Here is a 15485-nt window from a genome sequence, read left to right on the forward strand (position 1 = left end):
ATACAGCAAGAGAGAGAGGGGATTGCCCTGTCTAACTCCCCTTCCCGTAGGAAAAGAGGCTGACAGGAAACCGCAATTCAGAACAGATGCCGAAACTTCTGAATATAAGGTGTTAACAAAAGATACAAAATTTTCTCCGAGATTGAATATTTGGAGAATCTGAAGCAGAAACGCACGATCAACTTTATTTTATGCCTTTTCTTGATCTATTGACAAAATGAAACTAGGTAGATTTTTATATTGCGCGTAATTTATAAGATCACGGACTAAATGTTTATTTGAAAATATTGATCTACCTGGGATTCCACAATTTTTATTTGGTTCTATAATTTTCCCCCTAACTTTTGCAAGTCTTAGGGCCAGCGCTTTTGTGATTATTTTGTAATCAGCGCCGATTAAGGATATGGGCCTCTAGTTTTTGCATTTAGTAAGATCTCCTTGTTTGAGGATCAATGAAATAATAGATTTTTTCATAGAGTGGCTGGTATTTTATTCTACGAAAAGTATTTCGTAGGCAAGTTCTTCAAAATCCTTTTCTAAAATGTGCCAAAACGTTTTGTAAAGTTCCGCTGGAAGTCCGTCATAGCCCGAAGATTTTCCGTTTTCAAATTTTAGACGGGCTTCTTTTAGTTCCGCGAAAGTTAAGGTGGTGTTTAAAATTGATTTTTATCATCACTTAAACGTTTAGTGATGTGTGACAAGATATAGTTTTGGATTTTTTTGCATATACTAGTTTTGGTGTAAATGTTTTTGTAATATGAAACTAGGAAGGTTAGTATTTCACCAGGTTAACTCGTCAATGTGCTGTCATTCTTGCGAATTTTGGTAATTGACTTGTTCCGCTGTTGAACTTTTTCCAAATAAAACAAAATTTTGAATCTTTTTCTCCTTCTTCGATTAGTTTTAGTTTCGTGCGAATAAACGCTCCGGGAAACTTGAGCAAGAAAAGGGCATCGCCTTTTTCTTTGATGCTATCTAAATTCGGATTAGCGTTTTGTCGCTCCCGTTGGACTTTGTTTTCAATCCTTTTTATATCTTTTTTGTTTTTCGCACTTTCCTGTATCGATATGTATTGTACTTCAGCCCGAACAAAAAGTTTGCAGTCGTCTCACCATTTTAAAATTGAATTATAGGACCGTTTTTTTGTTCGCCAATCTTGAATTAAGTGCTCAATTTTTTGCCTATGCACCTCTATTTCCAAAAGGGAGCAGTTTAATTTCCAGTATCCTGGTCCTCTCCTGATTTTACTAAAATTGAAAGTGGTTGAGACAAACTCGTGGTCGGAAAAAGGGTTCGTGAGAATTTTGTTGTATGTTGTTTTATTGGCGACTTTATCAGGGCAGTAGATTCTTTCGAGTCTACATTTAACCGTCTGATTGCGCCATGTGAATTCTCTTTTGTTGGGAAACTTGTAACGAGAAACATCTACTAGGTTATACTTACCTTGGATGACCCCGAGATCAGCAATGCCGTAGGTGTGATATTTAGCATTGTTTGTGCCCTCTGTGTCAAGAGGCAGGCTTTCGACCATGTTGAAATCCCCGGTCAACAGGACGGGTAGTCCTGTGTCTTGCAAGAAGTCTCCAAGGTCGCCAAAAAAGTGGCGCCTTTCTCTCGGCACATTAGGCGCTTAAATATTCAGCACCTGCATTTCGTGTTTATTATTTTATCATGACATTTATCATTCTTCCGTTATTGTTTCTTTTTAGTTCGTGTGAAGAAATATTGGATTTTAAGAGTATCGCCACTCCACAACAGTTATGACTCGGAGCAGAGTTCCAAATAGACTCGCCATTCCATTCGTCACTCCACTGTGTAACGATGGAAGGTCTGGATTTTGTTTCCTGAAGGAGGGTAAGATCGAAGGTGGACTTTTTAAGAAACCAAAAAAAATTATCGCGTTTGTCTTGGTTGTTTAGACCGTTTATTTTGCGCGTTAAAATATTAATTGCCATGTTGGAGAGGATCAGCTTTCCTAATTTGAAAACTCGTGTACCTTAAACTAAAATATAATAATTTAAAACCTGACATAAATTGCTCACACATTTAAACCTCAACCTTATAGCACGAGTTTTCGGTTAGCCTGACGTAATAAGAACCGATGGACGCACTGGACCATAACATTTTACACAAAAGCGCGATCTACAACAGTACGGATTACGACAGCTTAAGCGCTTATTTAAAAAAAGCGTAGAACGTAAAAGTTCGGAAAAAAGATCAGAGTTGAGAACAAAGCGAAACAAAAAAAGTGAAAAGAGAAAAAAAAAAAAAAGTAGAGAAAATTTTCTTACGATTTCTTTTCCGCACACGACTGGCCTTTGTATTCCTCGTCAATAACTAAAATGTTAGCCTCATCTTCGCCAAAATCCAGATCTATTCCCCGGCGTAATAGTTCCTCCTCCACCTCCATCCTTTCTGTAGTTTCCGGTATCGTGGTGTCCCTGCTCAAAACTGAAGTGTTTGTGACATTTTTGGGGGTTTCACCCTCCGACTGTCCCAGTCTTTTTCTGGTTTACTGGGTAACTTTATTTGATGTGGTTTTTGTATTCAATGTAACTTCGTTACTTTTCGAGGCTCCATGAACGGTGATGTCGACGCTACAAACGTTTTAATCACTGTTTACACTATGTTATTGCTTTCTTTTTCTTTGTTGTTTACTTGAGTTGGTTCAACAAGTTTGGGTTCAGTGGGTGAAACGATTGGATTTGTTTTAGGAGTGTTGTTTTCGGGTTGACCGACGTGCTTGCATCTAAGAATCAGCCCGTCCACGTTTTGGTAGCGTGGAAGGGGATTTTGTGAAGGGTTTTTCCAATTTTTAATAATGATAATTACATTACCGGTAAAAATATCTTCACCTAGTACTTTGACTTTCTGAAGGTAAAAAGCGTCGAATTCACCTCTGCCAGTTGCTAGGTGTTATCCAAGTAAACTAAAGGCACTTTGGCAACCATTTCGTAGTACACCGATTGGGATGTTTTGCTCAAGAACATGTACCTTACGAACGAACTTTTGCTTGAATTGTTGTGTGCAACTTTTAATATCAATTTTGCTGTTTAAAAATAATTCTACTGAAGATTTATTGATTACCGCAAACTCAATGAGCTAATTTGAGTAATGTCTCGTTACCCCCCAGACGCAAGCTAACAGTTTTTTCTCTGATAACGCATATAAAAAATCGTTAACACTGAAATTAAGGTCTCCACATCTGCAGATCAACACATTTGAATTATCACACATTGAATTACTTTTAAAAATACCAAGCTGTATTTTAACTTGAGTTGTCGAAGCAGAAGCAGCTAATGCACTTGCGTAACTCTTAGACATGGGAACTAAACAGGAATATACACTTATTACACAGGGACTAAAAAGTTTCAGTATGTGTTTTTTTCCGTCAAATTCTGCTTTAACAATAGTTTTATTTCTTAATATATATACTTATATATATATATACTTAAAAAATTTTTTTTTTTTTTTTTTTTTTTTCTTTTATTACAAAATAATAAATATTTACAATTTTTATTTATAACAACATTAACTCAGGTTTTTTTAAACTTTTACAATATATAGATTTTACAAGTTTATAAATATGTACATTTTCTATTTTGTATTTACTTTATAATATATATTTTTGTATTTTTGATTATTTATTTTTTTGTGTTTTTTGATTTTATATTTTTTTGTGTTTTTTGGTTTTATATTTTTTTGTATTTTTTATTTTTTTTATTTTTTTATTTTTGCCGTTGTGCGGAAAGAAATCGAGAGTTTAGATAAGGTTAAATAAAAAAAGAAATTCTAAAGTAGGTTGAAAGGAGATTCATAAGGTAAAAAAAGATTTAGATCAAAAGAAATTAAAAGAATTACAGGACTTTTACACAAACATTACGTGACGAACACTATAGATAAACACTTATATGTTAAAATTATATTTCATAAAATAAGGGCTGGCAGTGATTTACTAATCATATATAATAATAATTTTGTTGTATATCATAAAGTATTGCAAGAGGGAAGGAAATCTTTACTAAATATACAAGGAGCCGTAGTTTTATTTTTGCTCATATGTTTAGTTTCAGATTTCCATTCTCTACTTGACAGAAAACATTTTTTATACAAAAATACTCACAGAAAATGTCCGCGGTGTTTCTACGCACATGATAATTATATTTTAAGGTAATAATATTCCTGATGTTCCTGATTATTACCCTGATCACTGCCATTGGGTCAATTTTGTTGTTGCTGAACATGTGGTGGCATCTACTGTTCCATATTGCACTCATGATGGTTTGAGTGAGTGTCAACAGCATCTGCGAAGTGGGATTTTTCTCCGATAAATTCGCCGTCTCAATCGAGAAGATCAAATTTATCGGAGAAAAATTGTTTCGGGATGTCAAGGAGTTATATACATGTTTAAAATACTTCCAAATTTCAACAGAAGGAGGACAGTAGCCAAAGATATGCATGTTGTCCTCGATTTTACCACAAGTTTTGCATTTGTTATTTTTGACGATCTGTTGCCTTGTGCTTTTGGCTAGCAAGGCCGCAAAAGGTAAAATGCTGTGTAAAAAAACGGAAGAGGATGTTTTGAGTCGGTCCGCATGCGTGGGAGGTAAAGTTTTTTTTCCAAATTTGGGTCCACGGCATCGTTGTTTTTGTTGAACTGTTCCAGAAAAGTTCTGCTGGCACGACTGTCTTTTTGTTTTTTGCCACTTCTAAGTAAAAATTGTTTGTTGTTTTTAGGGGGATGTCAAAAAAGGACCCGTTTTTGCCTAATATATCGATTGTTGTTTTGTAGTACTGAGACGTTTTGTTGTCCCAGTGTTTTGGAAAATTGTTCTGCTTTAAAAAGTTCCAGCTTTTGTTTTGGTTCGTAAATTTTATAAGTGAACTCGCCAACCAATACTTTGAAAAGTAGTAATAATCGTGAGCTTTGTCCTCTTCACATTCTTTCAGTTGAAAGAGTGTTTTGAGGCGAAGTGCAAGACTTTGCTCCTTCGGTGATAAAATTCCGAGACCCCCGCTTTTGACGGGTAAGAAAAGTGTCTCTCTCTTGAACGGAATGTAGTTGGTCTTTTGCCACAGATTTTCGAAAATAGCTCTGTGCAGACGTTCTATTACCCATTCGGGAACGGGCAGCACGTTTGCCAGAAACCATACTTTTGACATTGCTAACGTATTTATCAATATAGTCTTTCCACTAAGTGATAAAGTACGTAGTCCCAGAAACTTGAGTTTTTTCTCTATTTTGTTTAGAGTTACTAACCAGTTGAAATTGGTAGTATCGCTCAGTCTGGTGTAAAAAGTAACACCTCAAATTTTGAAACCGGTGTTGTTGTTCCACTCTATGCCGTCCAATTCAGGGTACATTTTGGGATCAAAACCCCCAAGGGCGAGACCCTTGGTTTTTGAGGCGTTGATCACTGAACCACTTGCTTTTTCAAACAGTTTTACTTTTTCAAAGAAACAACGGACCGATTTTACGTCCCTGGCAAAAAAGTTCGAATCGTCTGCGTACTGCTGTATTTTAAGGGGTTTAGGTGTACCTGGTAGCGGGAAACCCTCTATTCTGCTCTCTGCTCTGATCACCAAAGCAAGAGCTTCGGCGACGAAAACATACAGCAAGACGGAGAGGGGATCGCCTTATCTAACTCCCCTTTCCGTAGGAAAGGAGGCTGACAGGAAACCGCAATTCAGAACAGATGCCGAAACTTCTGAATTTAAGGTGTTAACAAAAGATACAAAATTTTCTCCAAGATTGAATTTTTGGAGAATCTGAAGCAGAAACGCACGATCAACTTTATCAAACGCCTTTTCTTGATCGATTGACAAAATGAAACTCGGTAGATTTTTAAATTGCGCGTAATTTATAAGATCACGGACTAAATGTAAATTTGAGAATATTGTTCTACCTGGGATTCCTCAAGTTTGATTTGGTTCTATAATTTTCCCCCTTACTTTTGCAAGTCTTAGGGCCAGCGCTTTTGTGATTATTTTGTAATCAACGCCGATTAGGGATATGGACCTCCAGTTTTTGCATTCGGTAAGATCTCCTTGTTTTGGGATCAGTGAAATAATAGATTTTTTCATAAAGTGGCTGGTGTTTTTTTCTACGAAAAGTATTTCGTAGGCAAGTTCTTCAAAATCATTTTCTAAAATGTGCCAAAAGGTTTTATAAAATTCAGCTGGAAGTCCGTCATAGCCAGGAGATTTTCCGTTTTCAAATTTAAAAAGGGCTTTTTTTAGTTCGGCGACGGATAGGCGGTTGTTTACAAATTGATTTTCATCATCACTTAAACATTTAGTGATGTGTGACAAGACATAATTTTGGCTATCTTTGCATAAACTAGTTTTGGTGTAAATGTTTTTGTAATATGAAACTAGGGAGTTTAGTATTTCACCAGGTTCACAAAAAAAAAAACATTAAAAACAATCAATCAATACAATTAGTTAAGTATAAATGTATAAAACCATTAAATATTCAATATAAGTTGAAGAATTAACTTATTATACTAATACTTGAGGTATTACATTAATTGATTGCACTGGAAGAAATATGGGTAGCAAAAATCTGTAGCCGTTTTTCAAGACGCCTTGAGAGGTTCATGACGTATTTTAAAAATACACAATTACAACATAATTATTAAGAGAACCTCTTTGTAAAACATTTAAATAATTTTTTGTAATAATTCTATGTTAAACTTTCGATAACTTTTTCTTTATTTTTTGAAAATATTTGTTCAATAATTTTTGTTACTTTATTTTTTATCAAAATTAGCTTTTTTTTGTATAAAAGCCAAATTTTTTGTATAAAATAACAAAATCTTTAAAGATAAGAACTCATGAATAAAACAAATTGAAAAATCAAAAATCCTTCATTTAATGAAAACTATTTAATGAAAAATGTAATTGACAGATTTCCTCAGTGCACACATGGGCTCAATAAGTGCAACAACAACAAAAACTTTACAATTTGTAATAATTAACAAAAAATCTGAAACTCTATCTATGTGAGGACATAATCAAAAAGCGCATTATTTAAAAAAATTAAGTAAAAATAAAATATTTTATTGGACAATATTTTATTGAAAAGTCGATAAAATTCCACTGTACATTTAAAAAAATAAACTCATTGTGGATTCGATAACTTGCATCCTTTTTTTACTTTTAATAACTGTCCTGTTAGGCTTGTTGTTTTCAATAAAGTTGTGGTAGTTACTAATCAACTCATTAATTAACCAGTTAATACTAGGCGACTTTGATAATATGGGTAGCTTTGATAAGCTATCCAACTTTGAATTTATAAATGCTTAAGAATCAGGTCGAGAGCATGAAGTCAAAAAGAATGATACACTAAACCTGAAATAATTTTTGTCAAAGGCTTAATTACTCCGCTTTTAGAACCTGTATTTACTGCAGTGGTGTCATACGTTACAAAGGAAATTTTATTAAATAAATTGTGTTCTGAAATAATATCATGTAACATGTTATAACCTAAAAACGTTTATCTCTAATTTTTTAAAAGAAAATTTTTTAAAAAATATAACCCAAAATTTAGAAAATAATGTTGTTTGCCCATCGAAATGTAAGCACACAAGCACATCAGAAGAGTCGATATAAGACCCAATCAAGCTTTATCACGCACAAGTGTTGAAGACAGTTTGTTTTGTTTGTACTGCGGATGTGAAAATCGGTTTTATACTTATACCCACCGCATTGAGTACAGCTTCAATTTGTTTTAAGTTTTTAGGATCTCGCAGATATGTTATAATAGGCACAATACTGCACTGAGCTTTGCACCAATCGGAAGATTTCTGAAGTTAAGTCTTCCAGGTTTTTAAAATTCCAGGTTTTTGGTCAAATAATTTCTCCTAGCTAATTATAACACTTGTACCAAAAGTACTTCTTATTAGTACTTGGTGTTGATTTCATAAGAAGTTTATAATTTTGATTATTAAATTATTTTTCTATTTATTATTTTGAATAGGTACTTATAATACTTATCTTCTTATTTATTTTTACTTTTTATTGATTTGATAACAAATTTATAATTTTGAATAGCAGACTTTAATTTTCTTGGCACAGGGTTTCTCCATTAAACATGGTCTCGTCATTTTATTCCATAATTGACAAATTTCAAATTTCAATGGAGATTGCTTTAATAATATTACTGGATCTAGGAATATTACCCATAGGAAAGTCTTCTTCCTCTTGGAGAAGAAGACGTTACCAAGAGGAAGACCCAACTGAAAAAGATGGAGACTTCCCGAAGACTCTATTGTGTTCATGATCTCAAACATTTAATTAACAACTTTGATTTTATGTTTATATACTTCTTATATTTTAAGATGTGTTATAAAAGTGTGTGTGTATATATATATATATATATATATATATATATATATATATATATATATATATATATATATATATATATATATATATATATATATATATATTACGAAGATCATGATAAACCAACATAAAACACTACCTAATCTAAACGCACTCTTACCTATCGAAAGTCATTATGTTACGTGTTTCGCTGTAACCGACACTCCACTTTTACCACAACAGTTCGTTCTGTACGTCAAAGACCTAACCATTCATAAAAGCGATAATTCTTCTCCGTAAATATCCCAGCATTTTTATATTTTATCTTTATTTTGCTGATAAGAGAATCTTGCAAAACGCGTATCGGTTGTGGGAAACCGTCATTTTATATTTTTAAGAATCTATTTTGTTTATCGATATGGAGATTTTTGTCTCGCAAAGATTTGTGTAAAGTATCCAAATGATAATTATTATTTTGTGTTTTGTGTCACCGCCTTTTATTTCGTTTATATATATTTTTCTTTGGGTTGTTTTTTCCCCGTGAAAGGGAGACATGGAACGCTTTGCAAAGAAGTTCTGAAAGTTCCGGTTTCAGATGTTTAAACCTTTTCTATTCTCTCTCCGGTTTTTGGTTTTCCATATTATTGGTTTGGGCATTTCAATATCAGTGGGATTGGGTAAAGTAATTTGTTAATTTGTTCTATTTTATCCTCGCGTTTTTTGATAAAAAACAATTTTATGTCCTGTCCCATGGGTTGCTGTAAGATTATTGGCTCGTTTAAGGTTCTTTATGTCCCAAATTGCTTAATAATTTTGCCTTAAGAAGCCGTACTAGCCTGGACACACATATTCTTAAGGATTAGGTGATTTAAGACTTGATTTTTATTATAAATTATTAAGTTTTATAAATTATTAATCATAATCATTTTATTAACTATTAATAACTGATTAATGAAATTATCATAATTAAATATTTAATTTAGGTAGTAATATTATTTTTATTTCAATATCATCCCTTTAGAGATTCGAGTTTTTACGATTCTTTACAAGTTTCACCAGCAAACCCGCCAGCCAGGAAATCCTAGCTTCCACCTTGTTTGTACTGCAGGAAGATCACCTCCTCCAACTACGCACCACCTGCAACGACTTCCTCCGCTTCAACCAACCAGTTATTTTTGAAGATAACCCCAATTTCGAAGCCATCCTACGAGAACGAAAGTTGAAATGGAAATTGAGCCTAAATCAATTAAAGCAGACATGCGAATTTGCAAAAAAAAAATATTTTTTGCCTAAACAAGTCCATTGCTTATCCACTTAAACAATATTTGCTAAGAAGTAACCAGAACAAAAAAGTATGAATATTTTCAAATTTAAAAAAAAAAGTAACATTCAAAGACCTATTGTATTTGTTTAAACAAAATGATAAAAAAGACATCCAAAAAAAGTTATTTTATAATTCTTTTTGAAATAAAACTAAAAAGAAAGGAAAAACCAGGCTACTGAGAACACCTAGTCATTACTAAAAAACTGGAAAAAGATTATGATTGGCTTGTAGTAATTTGAGCAACCAGGATTGCTGGAGGATTAAACAATTTTGTCTTGGCTTTTAGTAAATGATTAAAATACATTAATAAAACTTTATAACAATCATTTTTAACAATAGACACCACGTGAAGGTAAGCCAGAGCCGTCTATCAAAAAATATGCAAGTCAACACTTGCTTATGCTAACTAACTTACATGCCACAAATGGAAGCCAAGTCATGCTTACAAACTAAAAAAAAATAAAAAAATAAATGGACTTGTGTGATTTGTATCATTAGCAACACCATTATACTTGCAAGCAATTATGTATCTTGAGCATTCACTAATTTAATATAGATATTTAATTTTCCTTAAGCTATATCTCATAAATCTGGTAAAAAATCTAGTAAAGATGTATAAGATAACCCTAAAGGCTTATACCATACTCACTAATAGCTATCTATTATGCCATTATATTCAAGGTATAAGCAAATTATGTCAATATTCTATGACATGTAAAATATTTCAAAAATAGATGTCAAAATTCCATGACACAAACAAAACAATTAGGGCAGTCTGAACCAATACAATGCAAACGTCCATGCCTATAACTTTTTAAGGCATAAACACTATCAAGTGAAGCATAAATATTGGAAGCAAGTAACTTGATGTATTTAAATAATTATTTAAATAAAGTTTTATAGAACAAAATTTTGTAACAATCATAAAAATTTAATCAAGAATTTAATCAACTCTTTTGTAATGACATCTGCAGCAAGCTAGAACTTTTTCATAGGACAATCAACAGCTTCAATTTCAGTTTCATTACCTTTCCAGTAGGAAATACTATAAATTAAATCTTTTTGAATTTTACTTGATTTTTCTATTCTACCATCATGCATCACAGATTTTTTTCTTTCGTCAAATAAAACATAAAAAAATAATTTATAAGTATAAGCATGCAAGTAACCCCACACCATATCTGACCATATCTGATCGAAAGCACACTGATCGAAATGCTCAAATAAAAAACTAAACGGATATGGCAATGCTGAAAATTAAAATAGATTCCAATACAGCACCATCGTCTCTGTTGGAATTGGAAAGGCGATTCAACTCCATTTTTTTCTTTTTTAATACTACTTTAACGAGGAGTCAATTTTTTTAATATATTTTTTGTTGCTGCGAGCAAAATAGCGCCTGAACCGAAACTGATATAAAAAAAATTTTAACACCTTCTCGTCGGAAATTTTTTTTTAATACTGATAATTTTTATGCAGCTAGAACAAAAAGCTAAATTAAAAATCAAAAAAGTAAAAAATACTTTTTTCTGATCCCAACGCACGCATTATATAGCTTACATTACATCGATGCATTACATAGTTTAGTTTTTTGCAAGTGCCTAACCATTTATCTTTATTTAATCCACTTAGTGTTAATTCCGGTTAAATAAAAAATGCACTATAATGTTATTTGTTTATAATCATTTCTTATTCATTAAAAACCCAATATTATATTTTTTCTCAATATAATCATCACTCACTCAATTCCATTTAACTCACTCACTTTAACAGGTCAACTAAAACCACAAAAGCATACCAGGAAGACAATATACTAGCCTTAACTGAAATAAAAGAAAATAAAACACCACTGAGAAAAGCTGCATTCAAACATGGCGTTCCAGTATCAACGCTCAAAGATAGCAAAACTTACAACAACGAAGGCTTCCATGGCTTAGGTACCACAACAGTACTCTCAAATGAAACAGAAAGATTGACGGGGCATGCGTTCCAATTACTTGCGAGGGGTTATTGTTTAACCCGAAATGAAATTCTAGAATTTGTGTGCTACCTTAAACTCGAAGATCATTTGCACATATTCAAAAATAGCAAGCCTGGTAAAGACTTGTTTTATGTCTTTATGAAGAGAAAAAAAAATTCAACAAGAAAAGCGGATACCTTAGCATTTCAAAAAAGCCGCTAGCATTTAAAAAAGCAACATCAACTGGTAAAACTTTTGGGTCGCATATTTAGAATTGTGATGAAATAGGTTTTTCAGGTGATCAAGGCAAAGCAGACGTAGTGTGTCGAAAAGGGACCAGACGTGCATTTAAACTTACCTGCAACAATGAAAATATTCATGATACTGTAAATAAATGTTGCAACGCTGATGGGCATTTTGCACCACTATTTGTGATATACAAACCCAAAAGAAACTTTCGTTCTGACTGGGCAAGAGCTGGTCCAGCTGGCAACAAATATTCAATTATAAAATCAGGTTGGATGGAGCACCATACGTTTATTGAATGGCTGAAATAAGTATTTATACCTAAAACTGAGAAAATTGATGGTATTTATATTTTAGTATTAGATCGGCTCAAATAACAACTCACATAACTTTGGAAGCGGTTTGCTGTGCAAAAAACACAATATATTCTCGATTTGACTACCAGAACTACTTCACATGTTCTACAACCATTGGATAGAGGTGTCTGTTGTCATGTCAAACAAGCATGGAAAGAAATTCTTACAAAGTATTACAAAAACTCAGACTCAATTTAGATTTTGAATCTTTGTAATACTTTTGATTTTAAACAAAATTTTCCACCTTTCTTCAAACTGCTGTACGAGAGTGGTAAATGTTTTACACGCCTGCATGCAATCGCTGGTTCCAATACACTGGCTTATTTCCACTTAATAAAAACAACATAAATCATAAGGCGTTAGCAATCACTCAAACGTTTAATCCAGGTTTAGCAGCCTCCGCAGCACCTACCATCTTGCTCAGACACAGCTTCATCAAAGGAAGCCGTGAAAGTTGCTAAACTCAACGCAAAACGTAGACTCTCTATGCCAAGTACTCAAATGCCTTAGCATAACAATGCTAAGCAACCTCAGAAAAACAATATTAAAGTACCAGCAGCAGCAAACTATTAAAATTTGCAAAATGCACAGTGTCGAATACAGCTACACACAAAAATGTTGCAATGTGAGAAGTCGATGTGTTGGGAATGGTGGTGCAAAGAAACATGTTCACCAAAGATGGAACTGAATTTTTTTGTTGCAAAAAATGTAAAAGCATTAATATAGTTTCTTAAATATAAGTTGTGTTAAAAAAAAATATCAAAAAAAAAGTTATAATGTTTTCTCAAGTTTGCATTTTATCAGAATGTCGCCTAAAACCGCACAATTCTTTTTTCTTTACATTTAATATTTTCAATAACTTTATTTATTTTTTTAACATATATTTTTATTATCGTAAGTAGTTTTTTATTAACGATCTAATAAAAAAAAAAGAAAAAATAAAAAATAAAAAGTCATTTAATTTTAAATAATAAGTCTTTTTTAATTTTTATTGATAAGTGTGCGGTTTCACCCGGTTTTACTCTAAACATTTTAAAACTCTTTTTTAGAATTTTCATTTTTATAAAAACAATTTGAAAACACCGTATCGACTACTAAATAAATCTATAATCCCAAGACTTTCGGAAGTCACACATTTAATTTATATTGATAAATAGATATATAAAAAGCAGGTGCGTAAACATGCAGTTTTCACTAATTATGGGCCCAAACTCTAGCTGTATAACAACAGCTTATTGTTTTTTACAAAGGTAAAAGTTTTTATAAGTGAAAAAGTACCAGCATCCAACCATAAGTAAAAAATGTCCATCCCATGATTTTTATTTTTTTTCTGAGATAAGGCTTTTCCGTTTCCGAGATTAGGCTTTTAACGGATTTTATCAAGGTAAAACAAAACAAAAACTTCAAACATCAACCAAATAACAAATAGGGTGTCTCATAGTTTGTGATTTTTTTGAAAAAAAGTATTAATAAAAACCCGGGATAAGAAAGACTTGCGTACATCTAATTTAAAACTAAAGCCAAGAATAAAAATAAAATTATGTTAAGCTACCGAGAATTGTGTTTTAAAATTGCATATTTATAGTCAAGATAACAATCAATAAAGAATACAATAATAAAGATTAAAATAATTGAATTTAACGTTTCAAGCTCTACACCTTTTCAAGATATAATTGAGAACTTGAAAGTTGTAATTAAGAAAAGTAAGATGTGATTGAGAAACACAACATGTACTTTAGAAGTCCCAATATGTAATTAAGAAACACAACATGTAATTAAGAAATTTTAAAATGTAATTGAGAAATCCAACTTATAAATAAGAAATTGCAATACGTAATTTGAAAAACAAAAGTTGTAATTAAGAAATCGTCATATGTAAATGAGAATACATTATTTGTATTTGTGAATTCAATGTAAGCATAAAGGTCATTTTAAAGGTCTTCTTGAACATGCATTTTAATGCACCAGCAAAACAGTAATACAGTAATGGAATTGAAAGATCCTTGTGTTATTTGTCAATACACTACGAAAACAAAGTCTGTTATTAAATTGAATCCGTGCATGCATTTATTTCACAAAATTTGTTTACAACCACTTCTGGAACAACTAGAAGCACCTTGTCCAATTTTTAGACATGAAATACGTACAACTGAACAAGTTGAAAGAAAAAAAAAAAGTTTTACCTTTACTCGCATAATAGTAGAAGAGTAGCTGAATGTGCTGAGCAAAACGACAATTGGGTGACTCGGGCGCAAACTTTAGGTGTCAAATATAAAACACCATACAATTGGGTCCGCAGCAGAAATTTGAATTTTATTTGAAGAGGTGGTTTTAAACCAAAAAAATAAAACGATGATCATATCGAAGAAATACCAACAAGGATTGAAAGTGACTGTCAATTGACATAGTTAAAGCAAGGATATTAAGACAATTTAATATTAGTGTCAGCACAACCGCAATTGCCAATTACCTCGAAGGCGAAAAAGTGCCCAAGGAGCCTACTACAGTGAATAGTATTGAAAACAAACAAAAGAGAGGTGAATATGTTAGGAACATTAGCAAACACATCACAAATGGTCATTAGATAGTTTGGTTGGATGAAACAAATTTTAATATTTTTTGTAAAAAAACGCAAGGACGTGCCAAACAGGGGAAAAAAGCAATAATGAAAATACCTTCTTCATAAGGTGCAAACATTCATTTGATTACAGCTATATCAACAACTAATGGCGTCATGATGAAAACTTGCAGAAGATCACATAAAGCAGATTCTTCTAACGAGTAGATGTTGGCTTTGTTTAACGAGTGGGTTACATCCGGGAATTATTTAGAGGATTTGGTCGTCGTAATCGTCAGTCAAATCCTCTAATCAATCGAATCCTCTAAACGAGCGTGACACACAATCGATGGTCGATTGTATGTTACATGGGATTGGAAAGGGTGTTTGAAAATTTAACGGCTCAATCGTTACGATTAGGACCCTACAGCCTAATGTTAAACCCAGTGGAAGCTATCTGGTCCAAAACAATAATAAGCGTTAAAAATGTTATTCGCATTCGGTGCTGGGATTATGGAACAACGAATGCAGTATTTCGAAAGAATTGTTACTGCGGCAAAAAATATGGAGGAGATTGTACACGCGCTTACAAAATACAACCACGCATTACGCAACGATTTTCAAATATGGAAGACGTCCAAGTTGGGGCTTAACTGAATATTGCGATGATTTTTAATGACGTTGTTTAAATTTAAATTTTAATTTTTTTTGTAA

General features: G+C 32.5%; 1 protein-coding gene across 1 annotated transcript in view; it reads left to right on the plus strand.

Annotated features, from left to right (window-relative positions):
- The window catches only part of LOC136083862 (TNF receptor-associated factor 3-like), a 139533-nt gene extending 129809 nt beyond the window's left edge, over window positions 1-9724 (plus strand). Inside the window, exon 8 of the mRNA XM_065803771.1 lies at window positions 9350-9724. Coding sequence (XP_065659843.1) covers window positions 9350-9646 — 297 coding nt within the window. The 3' untranslated portion in view covers window positions 9647-9724. The remainder of the gene's footprint in view (window positions 1-9349) is intronic.
- The last annotated feature ends 5761 nt before the right edge of the window (window positions 9725-15485 follow it).

The sequence above is a fragment of the Hydra vulgaris genome, chromosome 08 (assembly GCF_038396675.1).
Source record: "Hydra vulgaris chromosome 08, alternate assembly HydraT2T_AEP".
NCBI classification, from domain to species: domain Eukaryota; kingdom Metazoa; phylum Cnidaria; class Hydrozoa; order Anthoathecata; family Hydridae; genus Hydra; species Hydra vulgaris.